Source organism: Heloderma suspectum, chromosome 2 (genome assembly GCF_057233095.1).
Source record: "Heloderma suspectum isolate Gila_16-S chromosome 2, 16-S_ref, whole genome shotgun sequence".
Classification (NCBI taxonomy): domain Eukaryota; kingdom Metazoa; phylum Chordata; class Lepidosauria; order Squamata; family Helodermatidae; genus Heloderma; species Heloderma suspectum.
The window spans coordinates 297193939-297215077 of NC_139459.1; the positions used below are offsets into that span (position 1 = coordinate 297193939).

Below are 21139 nucleotides of genomic sequence, written 5' to 3' on the forward strand. Positions count from 1 at the left end.
TATAACATATTAATTTAAAGTTTTTTTGCAAGCTATCCATAATTTATTTCAAAACCATTTTCATAAAACTTCTTAACACACTTTCAGTGCTTATTTCATGTAGCAACAGCTTTGCATATTTTCTTTGAAGATTTTGAAAATACAAAGATAAATGATGACTAATGTGTACCATCTGCCTGAGGAAATAAAGATTTCTTACCACAGTTTCTGCTAAGCTGATTTGCGTATAAGAAGGAAGGACACCCGTTCCTCTGCTATGAAAATGAGGTTTTAATATCTTCTGACAATTTTTTAACAGCAGAATAGGCAGTGGATTAACAACATTTACTGTATAGATTTGGGTCAGTAGCATCTCTTCTCTTGGATTGATAGAAGCCAAAAACTACTGGTGTCAGTTCTGTGAGAGTCTTGGAACATTTGGGCATGTGATCTACATTTCTTGGTGTGCACACTAGTCATTCATGGTGTGTACTGACTTTCTGGACCTTTCCTGCCAGCAGTATGTATTGGCCGTTACAATACTTTTGATGGTACTGGAGCGTAAATCCTTGCTAATGGGAATGGAATCTTGTTCTTTGCAAGAGAGAGTTTGGGCTGATTTCACACTTGCATACTCATGACATTATTCGGAACTGAATATGTGAACTGCTTCCACTGAAAAGTAGTGTGTTTGAAGATGTCTCATGACACGAGTGCTCTCAGCAATTAACACCCTCTGGTTACAGAGCTTCCTCAGGGTGACCCACACCCCACTCTTAATTCTTATGAAAGAATAGGATTGGGTGAAGAATAGGGTTGCGGGGAGTGGAAAAAGAGAGAGAAGACAACAGCCCCACAAAACATGTGTAACCTGGAAGGGTTGCTTTCTGGAAGATTGCTCCCGCTGAATGCGTCATGCTGATCTCTACCCTAAATTGGTCCATAAGCCAATCCAGTTGTTGATCACCAAATTAGACAATGTGTGTTATCTGAACTTATATTGTAGGCCAACTAGACATAATGTGGGAGACTCAGCATAGGTTTTTTAGAAAGTGTTAGTGGCAACTTCAAGATATTTAGATCAGGACCACAGAGTTGAATGAGGAGCCCATTGCACTGTTCCTCCAATTGATGCTGGTCTTCCCAAGCTGCTATTTGTCCTGGAGGGCAAATATCCTTGTATGTACCCATATGCTAACTGTGTGTTTTGCCCCATGGGGCAAACAACAGCTGGGTGGATTTAACTCAGGAAAACAATATGGGGAGAAAGTGTTAATCTTCCTCCCCCAGTACCACGTTCCTGTTCCAAATCAAGACTTGTCTGCAGCAACACTTACATGTATTTGTTTATTTAGTCCCGAACACTACAAATTAGGCAAATGCTTCTGGGCTTTCAGTGCCTGCAGAAAACATAAAATTTCCAACAAGCATTTCCAGGAAGATAATCTTGTCTGCTGTATGAAGACTTCTTTTGGCACTTCGCTTAGAAAGTCCTTTAATATAAAGGATTGATAAATCTCATTAAATAAATGTATAAAAAAGCATTATTCATTGACCACCTGTATCATGTTTTGCTTAGCTCTTAGTAAGTAAGCCTCCCTAACCCAAAGGCACTATTGTTTAAACTTCTCCAAAAGTGCCTAAGGGAGCAATCCTGTGGCCCTAGACAGCTTCTGAAGGGCTATAGGATGCTGCAGATCTCCCCCTCTGAGGCTGTAGACAGAGCTACAACCTTGGAGGGAGAGCTCTAACTGTGGATCTCTCACCACCCCCCAAGCCCCACCCAGCCACTGCAGAAAGCTCTGTGGCAGTTTCCTCTCTTGAGGTCAGAACTCTGACCTTGGTAAGGGGAAAAAGCAGGAGGGATGAGGGTGTGCTCAGGGGAGACCAGGGATCTGCTGGATACAACAGCCTCTCAGCTCCTGTCCTCATCCCCAGCAGGGAGAAAGGGTTAGATGGGGTCAGAGGCCTCTGACAAGACCCTGGCAGGGTGTTGGATATTTGGAGTGTTCCAACGCCAGAGTGCTGTGTCATCTGGGTATCTGTCTGTAGGACTGTGCTCTAAGAGAGGAAGATGATCTTAGTGGTGTCCGTTCTTTGGGAATAGACACATAAAGGGAAAAGACAGGGAACAGGCTGGAGTGGCCTTAAAGGGAAAGGCCCTAGGGATCTTTAAAAAAAAATAATAAACCATCATGTAAAGAATGTCTTTTCCTATTGATGGACTTCTTTACAATGGTTCCCCAGGAAAGAATTGCTAGTGAGCTGTCACCACAAGCTAATCCTCATCTGAACACTCTAGTCTGTCTGCCTGGGTAGTTCTAAACCCTTCTGCCAAGGACCCCTCCCTTCAGCCCTGCTCTAGGATTTTTTTTAAAGGGCACTTTGTATTTACTTGCCCAAATCTAAACAAACAAAGAACTTAACAAAATCTTGTGGAATATCCTAAGAAAGCATGCAGAATTTTTTTAGTGAGAAATTCCCTTTTATAAAAAATGCAGCCAAATGTCGAAATATAAAAAGGGGTTTATTTGCAGGGGAGATGGGGGAGAAAGGAAAAGGCAACGATTTCACATAGAATTTCAAATAAAACCAATAAAGTCAGTATAACAGACATATTATGTACTTGAGTGGAATCAAGGTTTTCAGAGCATATGCAGAGTTCACTGCAGATAACAGGGTGTTAACAGAAAGAGCTGGTTGGCCACTGTGTGAACAGAATGCTGGACTAGATGGACCCTTGGTCTGATCCAGCATGGCTCTTCTTATGTTCTTACCGTGGCCGCCTGATTAGATGTAGTTAGGATGTCAGGGAGTGAGAGCAAAGATTCACTTTTATGGAGATATGAGTTCAGTAGATTTGACCCCCAAGTGGATACTGACTGTTGTTTTGTCCAATGGTGTGTTACTCTCCATTTCTGATGCCAGTGGTCTAGCCAGCAATTCAGAAAATTACGTAGCTGCTGAACTACCCTCTTAAGGGCTCTAAACTTATATATCAAAAGAACCAGCTGATCCAACCAGCTTATTGCTTAGCATGCGGATGTTTATTGGAGAAAAGGTAAGATCTTGCTTATTCACACTTTCTGGCATAGTGCCAATTTGCCAGACACTCTAAGGAGCATTGTTGAGCTATGTCAGAATATAGGGGTTCATAACAGTCAGTTACACCAATGATTTTTGAGTACTGTTAGTTAACATGAAAGTGTTTTGAGGCAGGGGAAGGCAGGAGAATGATTGATTTGGCACTGTGTCTTCTGAACCAAATGCCAAGTTCAAAAGTGCTTAATTGAAATGCTGCTTCCCTCACACAGTGTAGGCCTTACAAGTAGCTTGTACTGTGCCAAGTTTATCGTAAGGAGTGAAAAGTATATCCATGAGAAAATCCCTACCTTGAAAAATTAGAATTTCAGAGGGAGCAAAAGAGAGAAAGAGGCATAACTTTTCTCAGTGACGATAATTTGCTCATTTTTAACATAGGCTGTGCAGTGGGACATGTGACTGCACATGGAGGAGAGCAGGTGACCAAAGCAGCTAACTTAACCTTTCCTGTGGTCCTCACCACTGCCACAAAATGAACATCTTTTTTCCTTGGTTGCCTTCAGTAATACTGCCCTTTTATCTCTATGACTTACTTATTGAACCACACTACTCACTGTACTGAACAATAAAGGCATCAGATCAAAATTAAACCAACAACAACATTAAGTTTCACTTAAGGTTTTGGAAAGCAACAAATTAACAGTCAATCATAAGAAGAATTAGGATATGAAAATAACATGTGAAACTCACCCATTTAAACATAGTCTGGACTGTTTCCAAGAACTAGCAACAAAGCAATTTCAGTTCATACTAATCTATTGGCAGTAGAGCCTCCAGCTGTCTTGCTTTCAGTTCAGCTGCTTTAGTCCCTGGAGTTTGGGTCTTCTGCAATATTCTTCCTTCTCACTTCTTATTTTAGCACATTTCTCTTCTAAACTCTCCTACCTGCTTGCCAGTTTCACTTACATACTATTTAAACTTCCCCTCCCAACTTCTTGGCCAATCAGAACAGCAGTAAAATTTTGTTAAGGTTCTATTTTCCATAATAAATGGGTTTCTCCCCTCTTCCCCACCCCAAAGATTGCATTTTCCTGTGCGGACATTTAGAATATCCTGAGCAACAATAGCCTCCAAACAGAAAGCCACCATTTTACAACTATTTCTCCTCCATTTACTGTCTGCGAGACTTGCGGAGTAACCGCAGCAATAACTGCTCCGAAAATGAGCAGTGAAAAGTGTGTGGAGTTAATATCTCCCTTTTCTGGAGCAGCTGGAGACTTGTGGAAGCACTGAAAAGGTGGAGGACACTGAGAAGTGTCAGTTCAATGCTTAAAAGTTAGAGGATCACATTGTCAAGGGGGATACATTGTCCCCCCCACCTTTTGGTGCACTTACTCCATTTGCCTCCCACCCCCCATTTTCGGTGCTACTGAATTGCACTGCTGGTCCCTATTTTCTCTCACTGTTATTTCTCTCCCAGCCCCTTAGCAACTGTGCACAAATTAACTAATAGGCAGCTTCAACTTGTCAATTTCCTTGTGTGTTACCTATTCCAACTCTCCCTTTGACAGCTGAAACATACAAGAAAATTGACTAGACAAGACCACATATTTGACAACCATAAGTGTGCACTTGTGAAAGGCTGACAATAATAATAAAAAATTTATGACCCCTTTTGTGCATTTTGAGGTACCAATTTTTTAAATTAAATTAAAAATTAAAAGGTTAATGTAATTGTAATCTAAAACAATTTTGTTTTGCACTTCTTATAGTTTTGAAGTATGCAGCTGATCTTCCATTATATATCAGTAGATTAGAGGAAAAGTAACTTGCACTAACGATGTTAGAATGCCACTAAAGTGTATGTGTTATTTCACAGCATTTAAATGAATTAACTACTTGCTTAATAATTACTCAAGTATATGCATATGGTTTTATGATGCTGAGGCCTGAGTATGGGTCTCTAAATAGTAAGTAATAATATAAACTTAAATGGATATTATTGAATTGTTTTGTTATTGGTTGTTAGGTGCCTCAAGCATTTGGAGAGGAAATCCACAAATGTTTTGAATAAATACCATAATATTTTGATCTACTAATGATAGCTGTGATTCTTTTGTTTTACAGGAAAAAGTGGAATATGCCTTCCTGATAATTTTTACGATTGAAACATTTTTGAAGATTATAGCATATGGATTATTATTACATCCTAATGCATATGTTAGAAATGGATGGAATTTACTGGATTTTGTAATAGTAATTGTAGGGTAAGTCTGATACTTGATTTTCCAAGAAATCAGTATTCTAAAAATGTTTCTGTGTCATATGTACTTATTACTAAACTAGTGAAGCAATGAATAACCAACTTTAGTTTTGCTGGCCTTCAGTGTTCTTAAGTACTTGCTTGCTTTCCTCACAGACAACTCCTCCCCTGCCCAAAAGTGATAACTGATACAATGACCAGGTTTGGATGACACATTATGTGGGTTATTCAATTCATGATGAGCTGTGGCATCTATGGGCTCCACATTAAATATGCAGTCCCCACTTGGGGGTTGTCATGTCTTGTGAACCCAGCAGGTGTGGGTTATGCAAGGGCTAAACAACCCTGACATAACCCTAAAACAGACCATGGGTTATGTGAAGGTTTTAACCCTAGCATAATCCATGCTTGCTGGGTTTGCTTGCTGGGTTGTTTAACCCTTGTATAACCCATTTTCACTGGGTTTGCATGACATGACAACCCCAAGTGGGGGCTGCATAGTCCAAATGGTGGCCGCACGCACCCCGTACACACTGCAGCCTCACTGCGGGGAACCCACAGTGGGAATTCTTGTCATGCGAACAGCCCCAGTGAGTACTTTGCCCTTGTTTCTCCACTAGGGCATCAGCCAGCACATTTTATAAGCATGTTTTTATTTTAAGGCTGTTTCATATGTCCTCCCCACATAGATGTATTATCCATGTAGAAAATGGTCTGTGTGTATTCTAAGATACAAATTGAAGCACAAGAGAGTTTTCCCCCCTGAAAAAGAGTACATGAATTGGGCAGTGTTAATCTGAGCCACCCATGGGTCCCTCACACATTATTTTTGTGAAAATGTGAAAAATAAAATGGATAAGATGGAGAGGGAGAGGACCATATAAGCCTCCTTGGGTTCTTTGCAACAGGAACAAAGGACGGGTATAAATATAATAAATAAATAAATAAATAAATAAATAAATAAATATTTTGGGCAGGAAAAAACCCAGGCTTCCTCAGAATTTGTTCTCAGACTGTTCAGTTCAACAAGAGATGTACAGAACTAAGTGCTGGACTCAAGATAAACAGTAATCAATCACTGTTAGGAAAAAATGAGTGTAGAAATGTTCTCCCAATTTTCTATGTCAAACTGATCAGTAGGCTCAATATCAACGAACCGTTTTAAAGCAAGAGTGGCAAAAATGAAAAGATATTCAGACATCTGTGACTCTTGTCAATTTTGCAAATATTTTAAATATTTAAATAAATAAAATATTTAAAATTAGAAATATTGTGCTGAATTTTGGTTTGAACTAGAAATACCATGCTGAATTCAGATTTGATTCAATATGATTTGCATTACCTTTTTGTGCGGAAACTATTATACTCCAAAAATTATACATGATTTTAACCTGTCATCAAGCAAAACATAACTCCTATTTTCTGACTGACAGCATCTGTAGCAGTCTGCAGGCCACTGGCAACAGAAGAGGTGAGCAATAGTTAAAGAAGAAAGGTGTCATAAAGCTATGTGAATTCTACTGTACCATGTATGTGTTTCTACAAAGATATTAAGTAAGGTGTTGGATGATGGTAGTTACCCTGAGTTTGACACCAGTGTGAAAACTGATGCCTTATTTGTGAGTGATTAAAGTTATTTTGTAGTTGTTCTGAGAGTGAACAATGTGAATCCTGAGGAATCCTGAAACTGATAAAAGTTTTTGCCTTTGTATTATTTCCCTTTTATAATGTAATACATAAATATATGCCTTGCATTGATAGTTGAAGGGTTTTTCTGAATTATTCAAGGATTTTTTTAAAGTTAGTTATTTCTTGCCAAAATGGAAGATGATGGAATCTCTTACATCTTTGTTCATCAGATTGTTTAGTGTAATTTTGGAACAATTAACCAAAGAAGCAGAAGGTGGTAGCCATTCGAGTGGTAAATCAGGTGGCTTTGATGTAAAAGCCCTAAGAGCCTTTCGTGTGTTGCGACCTCTCCGGCTTGTATCAGGAGTGCCCAGTAAGTTGATGTTTGTTTAATTATTTTGTGGCATGAATTAAAACATTATGTTGCACAGGTCAGGTTCCCCACCCCCAACATAGCCCCCTCCTTTCTCCAGGGGATTAAATGTGATGACATAGCAAATGTAGGTATTCCTATCTGATAAAATCTATTTTCAGATGTCATCAGTTTAAACAAAGACATTTCTAAATGGTATGTATGGTTATGATAGAGATTCACTAAGCTGGCAAAGGAATATGAATTTAGTTTGCCTCATGGCTTACTTCCATAATCCAGCCTTTTCCAACTTGGTGCCCTTCAGATGTGTTGGACTACAACTCCCATATTCCCTCAGCCAGCTATTCCCATTGGCCATGCTAGCTGGGAATGATGGGAGTTGTATTCCAACACACCTGGAAGGTGACAGTTTGGGGAAGGTTGCCCTAATCTATGAGTTAGGTGCCAAATGAAATGTTACCAGGAAAGTGCAGCTGCCTCTGAAACTGGCTTTCACATGTATAGCTCCCTCTGTAAGGTTTAGTAGAACTTCCCTGCATCCTGACATCAGAAAGTTCTGTGCTCTTTGCTCCACTTCATTGCTGCTGGCGTATGTGGGAACCCCAGAATGCATGACATAAGGACATGAGTAAGTTCTACTAGACTTTACCAAAGAGGATAGAGAGAACTAAACACATAGCTGCTAGTTTTGGTGGCAGTCACATGCTTAGCATAATGTATGTCTTCTTTGGCCCTTTGGTGTCAGTAGAATGATCCCATCAGGATATCAAGTCAATGAAATGATCACATCAGTAAATGGGCCAGTTTGGTTCTGCCCCATTTTAATATAATTTCCATCAACCTTGATAACAGTGTAGTGCAGGGGTTAGTAATGTGGTGTCTGTGGTTACAAAGGTGCCCGATTGCACCTTCCTTAGTGCCCACTGTGCTGCCCTACCCCTCCCACTCTTTATTTATTTATTTTTAAATAACAAAGCTTCTTACTGGCAGGATCACTTCAAAGGAAGTGAGGGCCTCCAGCTGCTCCCGTGAGTGGGAAATGGAGAAATGGCAGGTGAATTCTGCGCAGACCCAGTCCCATAAGCTTCTGAGTAGCCCGCAGGAGTCCTGGAAAAATACTTTGCAAACAACTGCTCAAGAGAATGAAAGCTGGACTGCTAAAACAGAGAAGGCTGTTAGAACAAGCAGTTCAACAAAATGACAAATGGATTTGTCTATCATCCTTTCTGTTTTATTGCCATTCACTGCTGCCTTTTTGAGGATGTTTTGGATTGAATGAAGCCTCCCTCCCTCCCATCTCTTGCTTTTAACATTTGATCCAGAAGCAAGGTCATAATGCCGTGTTTATTAGACCATAATCTGTTGCCATGGAAATGATGGTAATTGGTACAGATTTAGCAAAATTACTTGAATGGAGGATCAAGCAATTGTGGGAAATAAGCCATGAGTTGGGAGGAAACCTTTTGGTCACATGCAAAACTCTCACTGCCAGCAGACAGATACCTCTAATTATTTTGTGTGTGCACTTCTCTCAAGCCAATCAAGAGCTGGTCTTTTTCTTAAAGAAACGTTATAAGGTAACATAAAAGAACAGCGTGTTGTGTTATTGTGCTCAAGGGCACTATACTTACTGTGCATTAAAACACTTTCATATGATGCTTACCCTTCTTCTCAACCAGGGACAAACCCCAAGAATACCCTCACCAGTAGCCAAATAGTCATCAAATCTGGGGCGGGGGTGGGGAATCCAAGATTCCTCAGGAGTTGTAATTCCTACCATCTTCTAACATTTTATGTGAATGCTACATGCCTCGTTTGTAGATTCATTCTTTTAAACTTGGATGGCTGAGTATCTATGAGTTTGGAACCCAAAAACAAGGTTGGGGCCACCCAAAAACAATGTAGTGGTTTCTGCATCCTCAGGGGACTCTTTTAGATACTCAGAAGTATATAGGTTTCTGGATTAATAGAAAAAGATTATGGAACTTCCTACAACTACAAATTAGGCAGGTGCCAACTCTTCTGGGTTTTCAGTGACCTGGTTCCCACATAACAAAAACCCATGGGTTGTTGGGGTTGCACAGGAATGCGTGTGTGCACTGCCCCCTGCCTGCTCACCACTTTGCATCCGGTTTAGAAAACAAGCCAGAAATGTTCCTGAGTTGTTCAACAAACCATGGGTTAAAATGCTAGGTTGTTTCCCCCTCGGCAGCTCAGAACTCCAGGTTCACATATCATGCTGAACAACCCAGGAACAGGGCATTCCTGAGTTGTTTTCTAAACCAGATGCAAACTGGATACGATGAGTAGGCGGGAGATAGTGTGCTTGCTTGCTCCTGCATGGCCCTGACCAACCATGTGTTAATTAACTCATGGTTGGTCGTTATGTGCAAGCCAGATCAGTGCCTATTGAAAATATACCTTTCCCAACAGGTAAGTCCTCCATATGAAGACTTGTTTTTGTACATCACTTAGAAATGTATTTAATATAAGTGATCCATAAATATAGTTAAATAAATATAATTTTTAAACCACACAAAATGGCTTGATGACCTGTGGGCTTGTAGGATATATTGAATATTGAGATGTCAATTAAGCGGGGAGCGGGGGGGTTAAGCTGCATGCGGGGAAGCAGAGGGAATGAACTGATTCAAGCCTGTAACAGATTACAGCGAGCATTCTGGAGGGGGCATTGTTTTGGGGTTGGGGGATGTGTGCCATTAGGTAAAACAAAAACCCTCCCCTCTCTGCACTAGTATACAGGGATGTTTCAGGAGCAAGGTAAAGAAAAATTCCTCTTATTCTTCAGACATCCTGCCCCACCCCCATGACCCCTCTATATAATTATTAAATGTTCAGGTTCTGGGCTGGCAGCCCCAAATGTGAGTGCTCTTGTGCTGCAATCTTAAAGTATAAGAAGTTTTCTAATACCTAGACTGGTATTGCCTACTGTGACTGGCCATGGTTTACCAGAGTATTTCAGGCAGAGATATTGCATATCACCTCAGTCCTCAGGGGGGTAGGAAAGAAAAACAACTGTGCCCTTTCTCTTCCCTCTCTAGAGCCCCCCTCCCCGGCCCCCCAGATCTGAACAGGGCTGCAAGGCACTGTTGCAGGCTGGTTGGGATACTGAACCGGAGCACTCCTTTTAGGAGCTGGGGATACACTGCAACATTTTGTTGAAGGGCCACTTATTAATTTCTATAAAATTAATTTATAATTTTTGCTAGACCTTTGAACTGGAACTCAACATTTTAAGAGCACTAAACTTTAAGGACTTTCTGAAGCAACCCTGGCCGTTGACAGTCCTCTTAATGGAGTATCTCCAAAACGCTGACTATATGAGTTATAGGATTTTCTGCTAAGGCAACGAAGGTCTGTTTGTGTGTGTTTTAATTATGATGGCCTTCTATTTGTCCTCTAGTATTATCTGTTTGTAATTATGTGACTCTAAAATACAGCAAACCATTTCTCTGTGTGCTTTTTCTGTGTGAACAGGTTTACAGGTTGTCCTGAACTCCATTATAAAAGCCATGGTTCCCTTGCTCCATATTGCCCTTCTGGTATTATTTGTAATCATAATCTATGCTATTATAGGATTGGAACTTTTTATTGGAAAAATGCACAAATCATGTTACTTTGAAGATACAGGTGAGTAAAGAAACTGCTACTTATAACTGGAACAGAATTGGTGCATTTTAAATCAAGGCTTGTAAAAAGAGCCCCCCTCCGGGGGGGTCATTTTAATCCTTCAGGATTTTTTTGTTTTAAACATGTTAGTGTATTTTTACGTTTTTAGACTGCTGCTGGCTTTTACTTTTATATTGTAGTTTTAAACTCTATATTAAATTTTATGTCATGCTTTATCATGTTTTAACTTTTGTGAACCACTTAGAGAGCTTCTGCTGTTGGGTGGTATAGAAATGTGATACAAATAAATAAAATAGAACAAATAAAAAGCAGTCAGAGCTGGATTGTAGATTACACAGAAGGAGGAAAACTGGAACCCTTGCAGTTTGTTGTAATATTTAAAATGGAGCTCACGGGTATCACTCTCAATAAGATCCAAGAACTCAGTGGGTTACCTACTTCACATGTCACAAAAGAAGCTGGGAAAGTAGAAATGTGCATCAGTTTTAGTGCTGCCTTTTTAAAATTTTATTACAGTGTATGAACTCATTGTCGTTATCAACCTTACAGGGAAGCTACAACCTTATTAAGCTGACGTCATGATAAACCACTGACAACTGGTCTATGAAACTAGCATAGCTAGTGTAGTGTAGATTTAATCCTACCACAGACTTTATACACTGTCCTGTTGCCAAAAGTAGGAGGCAATAATGAGACGATTAACAGAGACACTGGTGATCTAGAAATGCTATAGGGCATCCCAAATGTTAATGCTAGCAATCCTGTCCCAGCAGATCTAGACTGCAACTCACAATAAACTAACTCAGTAAACTAAGTTTAAACTAACTGGGGAGCAAATAATCTCAAACCTGTTCAAAATTAGTTCATATTACTCACATTTCACAGAATATACCTTTGAATCATTCTCCTAGGTTCTAAGTGGTGTGGAAAAGTAAAATCTACTGACTTAGATGTTGGGTGTCACTGATGTATAGCAGTGTGGAATTGTACAAGAAAATGTGTAATGTATTAAGGTGTGGTTGTAGCAGAAATCTATATAATTGCAAGGTTGGCATCAGTCACATCTCCATGGAGAGGATGTTCCACAAACAGGATACCACAACAGAGAAGGTTCTTTCCCTAGTTGTCATACCCTGAGCAGAAGGCATCTTGAGATGAACCTCCCGTGCAAATATACCAGGATGGGTGCAGTTGCAGAAATTCAGCATTTCTTCACGTTAGTTATTTAGGCAGGAAGAAATGTGTATTCATGGCAAATGGAAGTCAAAGGGATGAAATAGTTTATACACTTGGCACTGTTCTACATTTTGGGTCTGATTCTGAGAGATTCCAGGCAGGTTACATTGATTTTATTAGATTGTAAACCTCTGGACAGGGCCATATTTTATTATTCTTTATTGCATCATGCCTAGTTGTTGTTCATATAATTCTGCCCCCCCCCCCGGGGGGGGGGACGACATTTCATACTAGGATTGTGGCAGTGCAGCTATGGTATGTAGTGGAAACTGACTGCTTGAAAAGGCCCTAAAAATCAATGGATATTGAACTCTGCATCTCTCAGGATTAGACCCAATGTACAGAAAAATGTTAAACATAGATGCAGTTGGCAGTGGTTTTTGAATTTTCCCCAGCTGGCACAGTCCTGGAAATTGTTCTGATTGATTGTATGCATGTACAGCCCGGCTCACATGAACATTTGCCCAGGACTGTCGGACCAGACATGGCTGATGAAATGTCATGGGTGCTCAAATGCAGGGGAAACTGGAGTCTGTCCAGGTCGAACTCTTAATATTCATGTATTGCACATATGTGGCCTGTCTAGATGGTTGTGATCATTGGAATTTCTTTCTCCAAGCCAGATGTTGAAGTCTTCTCAATCTGAAATGTGTTTGATCTATTTTTAGAGATGTTAGCTGAAGATGATCCTGCACCTTGTGCATTCTCAGGGAGTGGACGTCAGTGTCCCATGAATGGCACTGAATGTAAGGGTGGCTGGCCTGGACCAAATGGAGGCATAACCAACTTTGATAATTTTGGCTATGCAATGTTAACTGTGTTCCAGTGTATAACTATGGAAGGATGGACTGATGTGCTATATTGGGTAAGTAACTAGAAACACTTTTTGTGTATTTGGAAATAGTCTTCCATGTGTAAAGGGAAGCTACTCTGTCTTGAAGTAATCTGCCTTTCATAAGTCTTTGAGACACCTCAGTGAAATGAACACAGGTGCACTCTTCTTCCAGTTACAGGATTTCCTTGGATTCTTCCAATTAAAATATCACATTGAAATGTGTTCTCTGTATGTTTACATTAAACCAAAATCCACCTGGACAATTTGACCTGAAACAATCTTGTGTTTCTATGCTTTCAAATAGCATGTTATATACAAATTTCCAGTTTTGTGAAGGTATTTTCTGATTTTTATAAAGCTCACATTTAGCATTTTTGCAATTATTTTATTTATTTACAACTATGTATCAGCATGCTCTCAAATGGACTTATATTCTTTTGAGTTTGCAACCCATTTGGCAAACATACAGCTTATAAAATATAATGAAAAGCAGTGATTATATTACTTTGTCCTTTAATTTCCTTATAAGAGGACAGTGAATCAACTCTCTGTTTTCTAGCATGACCTGCTATTGATGTAGTACCCAAGGCTGAGAAGAGCTTCCATGCTATTATAAAGGAGTGCTAGAGCTAATTTAAATTATGCCTACAGGCTTTTAATGCTAGGTGCTAAATTTTTATATATCTCCACCTATGAATTCATACTAACAATATGAATACTACTCAGTACTCAGGTATACATTCCTAACAACACTATCCATTGAGCAGGATCTGTTGAAAACGTTGGGATGAATAAATATGCTTAGGCGTCAGAAGCAGTTGGTGCCTTGAAAAGGAGTTTGAACCTTAATAATCAAGGTTATGGAGACCAAAGGCATTATCAGCTCTATTTGCAATAGAGTGCTTTAGTCTTAGAGCAGGGATAGAGGGAACATGTGGCCCTCCAGATGTTGGACTACAAATCCCATAATCCCTGGCCATTGGCCACGTTGAGTGTGGCTGGTGGGAGCTGTTGTCCAGCAACATATGGAGGACCACACATTTCCTACCCCAGTCTTAGAGTAATTATAGTATATATCCAGGTAATAGGAAATCTGTGGCAAGAGTTTTATGCACAATATTAGTAGTGCAACTGTATGCATATTTACCAATGGAGTGCAATGGGGCTTACTCCCTAGCATGCTTATTTAGGATTGCAACCTAATTCTAGGAAATTCTGATTGGCTATTCTGTTCCTTTATAGAGTATACATTCAATCCAAAGTCAGAGGACTAATATGGTAGTTGTAGACCAGCCAACATCCAAAAGTGCCTTAGAAAATGAGTTACCTTGTGCCATTGTGTTAAAAGCAGACACCCATACCAGTTCAATTATATACTGGGTGACAAGAAGATGTGGGTGGATGCTATCCTCAAGAAATTACCTTCAGGGTCATTTTCAAGGTTGCACATCACTGCACAGCATGGCTTAGGCTACTTTCAGGGAAATTGTCACAGCACTGAAAATACTGGACTGATTTAGGCACAGTACACCACAAAATGGCACTAAGGGGCTGGGCTACCAAACATATAACATCATGGAATTCCATCTTTGGACAGGTGACTTGCTAAAAGAGCTGAAGTAACACAAATACTGGAAACTATGGCAAAAACATGGGCTCGGACTGCAGTGTTGTCTTAACCATCCTACCCACTATCTCAAACCTATGTCCAAACCAGTTGGATACTCACAAAGTTATGACTGTTAATAACAGAAATAGCCATAACCTTTAAACCTTTTACAAGATGAAAATGACATGCTATAAATGTGCTATAAATAACATGCTGTAAATAGCCTGTAGATACAAATGGACAAATATGACCATGGGTTGTGTACAAACAGTTATGTTCAATTATTTGGAGGTACAAGGTTTACAGAATATATCAGCATCTGGTTATCACATAAAAATGTACAAGGAAACTGTTAAGCAATGGGATTTGAATAGTTGATGGCACTGCATCTTTTCTGAAAGAGGTGCATTGTGCTGTGTTCCATTTTTTTTTTTGTACCACCTGTCACTAGTTCCAGACAGACAGTGGACATAGGAGATAACCTTGTCCAGGCAACAAATAATACATCTGACTCCTTCGAGCAGGAGGCATGTTCAGAGGGAACAACATCTATAACTATTTGATCTGCTTGATCAAATTGACCATTTCATCTTTACCTGATAATCTGTGCATGCAAGAGAAAGTTCAAGAGGGTAGCGTTCATTGAAGTAACATCTGCGTTTCCCACTTGCTCTTGGTAAATGGGTGTAGCCTGGCATGATCAGTAGTTTTGGCATCAGGGGTACCATACATGTGGCACACAAATGCCTTGGCATCTGAGAAATACCAGTCTCGTCCAATACCACTGACTGACCAATTCAATCAATCAGTCTTCCAGCAGGACTTGTTTCTGTGGATGTTGAAGGATACTATTGTGTCACAGCCTCTTAATACATGGAAACTTAGCAAGTTCTTTACAGGAAGAATAGTTTTGGCAATGAAAGCCTTGTGGCAATGACATGAAATGGGTAGCTCCTTATCCTAATCCTTATTTCAGTCACTTTTGTAGTCAGGAGGTACAACAGCAGAAGCCTAATGTGAAAACCATGAGGAGACTGTCACAAGGTTGAGCCTTCTCAAGGTCTTTGAAGAGGAGTAAGGTCTCTGAAAGAGGTTATGAAGCAAGCTGTAGCTACCTCCATTGATATGAATGTCGTGCTAATCACCAGGAAAATATTTGGTTGCAAGCAAATGCAATGCTTATAGACATTGCTTCACCCCAAAATAGCCTTACTATCCCTCTGCTGTACAGTGATATGTAATGTTGAAAAAGACACTGAAGCTCATTTTTGAGGGTGGCATCCACCCACATATTCTTTGTCAGTCTATGTATAACTGATCTGGCATGGGTGCTGTCAGGATTGGGCTCAGACTCCCTGCAGAGACCAGAGTCAGAAGATGAGATGGGCCAGGGAGTGGGGGAGGAAATTCCACAAGGGGCTCTAGGAGACAGAAGAATCTTCTCAAGGGCACGTTAATCAGTTAGAGCCAGACATAGATACCACTTTCCCTCTGTGGGATCTTAGCAACTTACAGAAGGGGAAGGGGAGGACTTGGCAGATGCACGGCCCAGATGCAGCTCTATATGGGCAGAGCAACCAAAGGAATTATGGCACTCTACCGGGTTAGCCTGTCAGCCTGTCAGAGGAGACCTTTAGGGAAAGACCTTCCCTGAGGGTGGGACTGAGGAAGCCTATCAGTTCTGTGTGATTGTGTAGTGTTAGATTTGCAACTACTTTCTATCCTACCATGGTGCATCACTAAAAGAGGTCTTCAGGTAAGCTAATTAGGATCGGGGCAGCTTAGTCAAAGTACTAAAATCTGAACTGCTAAAATTCTGACATAATAAAGCCTATTGATTTGGAGACTGGGTCTTTGTTTGGTGACTACACTCTGGGAGGGCTCGCAACCCTGGCAGGTGTCTGCTTTTAACATGCTGATGTTGGTACAAGTAAAAAAAAAGATGGCATTGTGGCTGGCCTACTATAATATATGCAGTATTTGGTAGTGAATGATTATGATTATGATTCAGATTATAAAAATAGATGCTCAGCAGATCATTCTGAAACAAGATATTGATTAATATATAATGTAATTTTCAATATGTTACTTATTGTATTTCTGCTTTTTTCTGAGTTTAGCAGAATGATGGCAGATATTAGAATGTGATACTCTGTCCTCATATGCTGAACTATATATATATATTGAAGTATAGCTGTACAGTGCGCACGTGTCCAAGTGTAATGGCACTTAGCAACTTTTTTAAAGGTAGAAACTTCTGGGATTCATGGAGGATTGTTTTTGCAGCCAAAGGCAATATCCTGCTGAAGTTGGCATAAGAACAGCACTAATGCTAAATATTTATGCAGTCAATGGGGATTTAATTCATATCCCCCACGTGGCGTTCACTGCCAGCCATGGAAACAGAAATAACTACTGTATCTGTTTACATATTCAGCAACAAAAACAATTGCCACTGATGCTGTTTTTGTCCACTACTGCTGATTTAGCTGTAAACTAGTGAAATACCTGCCATTATGGCACAGGGGGGCATGTATGTGTGGTGGAAGGGCCTTTATATTACAGAGGATCTTGGGAGAAAGGGGCACAATGTATTTCTGTATACTCTGCATTCAGAATTACATTGTAACAACCCACCCCACCTGGGTGGAAGCCAGGCCACCCAGTGTCAGGGCTGGTGGACAGGTTTTCTCCCCACTAAAGTATTGTGAATGGATCATTGTACTTTTTGGCATAGCAGTGAATGAGCAATAATTTACACATATGTGGGAAAGTAAGTGGGGTAGGGGTTAAACCTGCCTTTTGCCTCTAGAACTACAGGGTTTGAGGTTAGTAGGAGGTTTTGCACTCTCTCCTGTGTGACCCAGATTGCTGACCATTTACTCTGATCCGTAGAACTCTATGGGGACCATTGAAAATTATGCCTGCCTTTCCAGACACAGTATGAAATGCAGAGATATGGGAGTAGAACAGATGATGAAGTAAAGCTATACACAGGAGCTCTAAAATTATAATAATGAAAATATTAATAAATCTGGTAAAGTAGCTACTTTAGTCATTGTTCAGTTTTATTCATTCAGCAATGGAAGTGTAGCAGTTCATACAACTGTTTCCTTGCTCTGTTTTTTAACCAGCTAAAGAGTCTAAATGTATATACATTGTAGCCCCCTTCATGTGAAGGGGTTCTCACATGGTCAAGGAGCAGTGGGGCTGTACTGCTGACCCCACCCCATATATCCATACTTAACGCATGGACGTTAGGGGAAGCTGCACAGTCTCAGTGGTGTGGTCCCGCTGCCCCTTGATCACATGTGTATGCCTTCATACGAGTGACATGTGAAGGAGGGCTAATGTGTGTACTATAACATCTTCTGTCTAACATAAAATTGAAGTATGGCTTGAAAAGGAAAGGTGTATATGTTGTGCCCACATTTGGAGATCTAAAGTTAAATTGGTTCAGCACAACTAAGAAACCTAGAGTTTCTGCATGAGCACACTTCTGCTGGTGCAAAGGGACTTCCCCATCCTCTCCTACGCCCTTTTCCAGTCCTGTGTGTGCCCTGAATCGTCTCCAGAAGCCCCCCAACCCTCTGGAGCAGATTCAGGGACACAGGGGTGGCTGTAGTGGGGAGGGGAAATTCATCATGCTAGTGTTCCCTTACACTAACAGATGGCCAGCATTGGATCCAGCCTTCTGGATCCAATCCTCAGTACTATGAAGTTCCACGTACATATTTTAAACAAATTAAAGTAAATATGGTCATGCCATATTTAGTTTTAATGTATAATAGACCAGCCTTCTGATATGTTGTGGTGGCAAGAATTCTGAATGACATTAATAAGATAATAAAAGTGATCAATAGCATGCAGAGCTTTTCAAAGTTAAATGTAAGTCAGTGAGATTCAGTTTCATGTTAATATGATTACAGAAAAGCTTTCAGGTATTGATCCTGGACACAGTTCACTGCAATGTTCTCCTAAACAAGCCCCATTGGAATTAAAAAGTAGGGAATGTTATGGTGGATTATTCCCTTTTCTAATTAAAAGGGATATTTCTAGACAGGCACCTATCTGAAATCCTAAACATGAAAGAAATGTTCAACCATCTCATGAGAAACTGCAGAAGCTGAGAGAGAGCGAGAGAGCGGTGTGGGTGTGGGTGATGGGCGAGGGGAGAAGACACCACTATAGGTATCTCAGTGACATTCAGGTAGCACGATCAGCGGAAACTTATAAATATTAAGAAGTCTACAGCTTAGAAGGGACCATTGAAGTAGGCCAATTAAATGTCAGAGTTTCAAATGAACAGTATAGCATGTTGAGCCCACCTGTAGAGAAATGATTTTAAACTGCTTTACAAGGAAATACCAACCTCAACAGAACAGAACCTAATCTGCTCTGACATGATTCCCTGTATCTTAGGTTTATGATATATCTAACAGAGTGTCAGAGGAGCATGGAACTGTTCCCTTGTAAGAAATCACTATACACTTTCTTAAGCATGTATTGTCTCAAAAAAACATGGTTGGCTTCAGATGCCCTGTTTTGTCATTACAAGAGGGCGTTGTGCAATCTGTACTTGACTGGGTGTTGTCCATGTGAACATTGGTTATTTGAAAGAGTCCGGGGGTTCTGTGGCCAATCTGCTTTTGACAGGCTTTAGAAGGTTGATTACTAAAACTTTAATGGCTGAAGAACCCGTTACAGAGGGTCTGCTTATATTAGATCCTGTCACACAGTGATTGTTTCATGGGCAAATGACCTTGCAAAATCTCCATTAGACTGAACTGTGTTTCTCAACTTCTTCCTTACCAAATTTATTCTCACTGTACTTTCGATGGCAATCAAAAGAGAAGTCTGGTGACGTGTGAACTGAGAGCGTTGCATGACTAATCACTGAGCACAGGATAATGCATATTTCCTATTAATATCATTGGCCTGCAATACATATGCAAACCATCTAGCAAAGAGGAGGCAGAATGACTAGTAAACTGGGTGGGTGGGGGGAACAAAAGTACCCTATTAAGTATAGCTGCCCTGTAGTATTATAATTGGCATTCTGATCCTTTAACACCAACCAAGATATGCACTGGGGCTGGTTCTGGGTTAGAATCTGAGTCTTTGTTTATTCTAGCTGCTGCAGCTGTTTGTACTTTGAACAAGGCCTGTGTCTCATGTTGAGAGCCCTTGATATAGTTTAATCAATGGTTAGCTGACTGCAATAAACTGTAGCCTCCCAAAGTTCAATAGGTAACTGGGTAACCTGATCGGAGTGTTGTCTATAATAGCCTGTCACTATGTCTTTATGGCATATTTAGAAACAAATCTCTCAGTTAATTACTTAAGGCTTTTCTATAAATGATTTATAGACCTTAATGTAATATACGTGTAACAATTAAAATAGTGTCTAAGTACAGCAGATGTCATCACAGTACAGGGCTAGCATAATTGATTAGGAACATTAAAAAAAAGTCAATGTGATGTCTTCGGGAGATGCCTGGATTCTTACTCTAGCTGGTACACGATATCTGATTGATGTCTGTTTGTTAGTGTATGATGAGCTCATTAAGTTTGCCAGGTGATTAATTGGCTTTGACTCTGTAAAACTTCAAGTTTTCATCGACTTCAGCTCTTCCAGGTTTGGAACACAGCATATACTGTACACCATGTAATCAGATGTTACAAAAACAGAGCTGCCTGTCCTTCCTCTCATTTTCCCACCTCTTCCTGGAAATATGTGATGTGACATCATTGTATTGCGTGGCGATCTTTGTTAAAGACTTGAAAAAGTGTTTAAGGGTTAAAAAAAAAAAGCCCTCCCCATGTGCCAGGGCCCCGATGCTGATCCTCCCTGCAGCTGCTATTGAAAGTGAAAAAAACAAGCACACACGGCCAGATTACGTGATCACCATAACATTGGCCCTTACATTACTGGCAACTAGAGGTGTATGGGGGAGAAACACACAATGCGATGAGATCACATATGTGTACAGAACGATAATCCAGGATTCCAGTGGATCCTGACTTGTTGTGCTGGTGCACACAGTCCATTTGCTCCTGCTTTGCTCTTACCCATTAGCACGACCGCTAAACAAACCATGAAGGATTTGTTTAGTGTCTTGTCTGAACTGGGAATTCTGGCTTGTTGCTCCCCTTATAAGCTAGGATTCCAAGGTTGTAATCCTGGCTTGTAGGGGGAGTGAAAAGCCAGGATCCCTGGTTCAGACAACAACTAAACAAACCCTTCCTGGTTTGTTTAGCCGTTGTTCTAGAGCGGGGGTGGGCACCTTCGAGAGATCCAGAGGCCAGTTCCATCCCATGGATCTCCCTCAGGCTGCACCCCACCCCCTGCAGCACTACACACACACACACACACATCCAAGAGCAGCTATGGAGCACCAAAAGGGTAAAACTAGCTTGATTTCACTGAAAGGGCCCCCAAAATCTTCAAAGTGGCCGCTCCAGATGCCGTTTTGTTTTGTTTTGATTTTTGTGTTTTTTAGAATACAGTTGGGGAGGCAA

General features: G+C 40.5%; 1 protein-coding gene across 2 annotated transcripts in view; it reads left to right on the plus strand.

The window, feature by feature from the left end:
- The window catches only part of CACNA1D (calcium voltage-gated channel subunit alpha1 D), a 302650-nt gene that overhangs the window by 121278 nt on the left and 160233 nt on the right, over positions 1-21139 (plus strand). For both annotated transcript variants that reach the window (XM_084832473.1, XM_084832474.1), the window contains exons 4-7: positions 5149-5288; positions 7144-7286; positions 10785-10937; positions 12842-13038. In XM_084832473.1, the coding sequence (XP_084688599.1) occupies positions 5149-5288; positions 7144-7286; positions 10785-10937; positions 12842-13038 (633 nt within the window). The remainder of the gene's footprint in view (positions 1-5148; positions 5289-7143; positions 7287-10784; positions 10938-12841; positions 13039-21139) is intronic.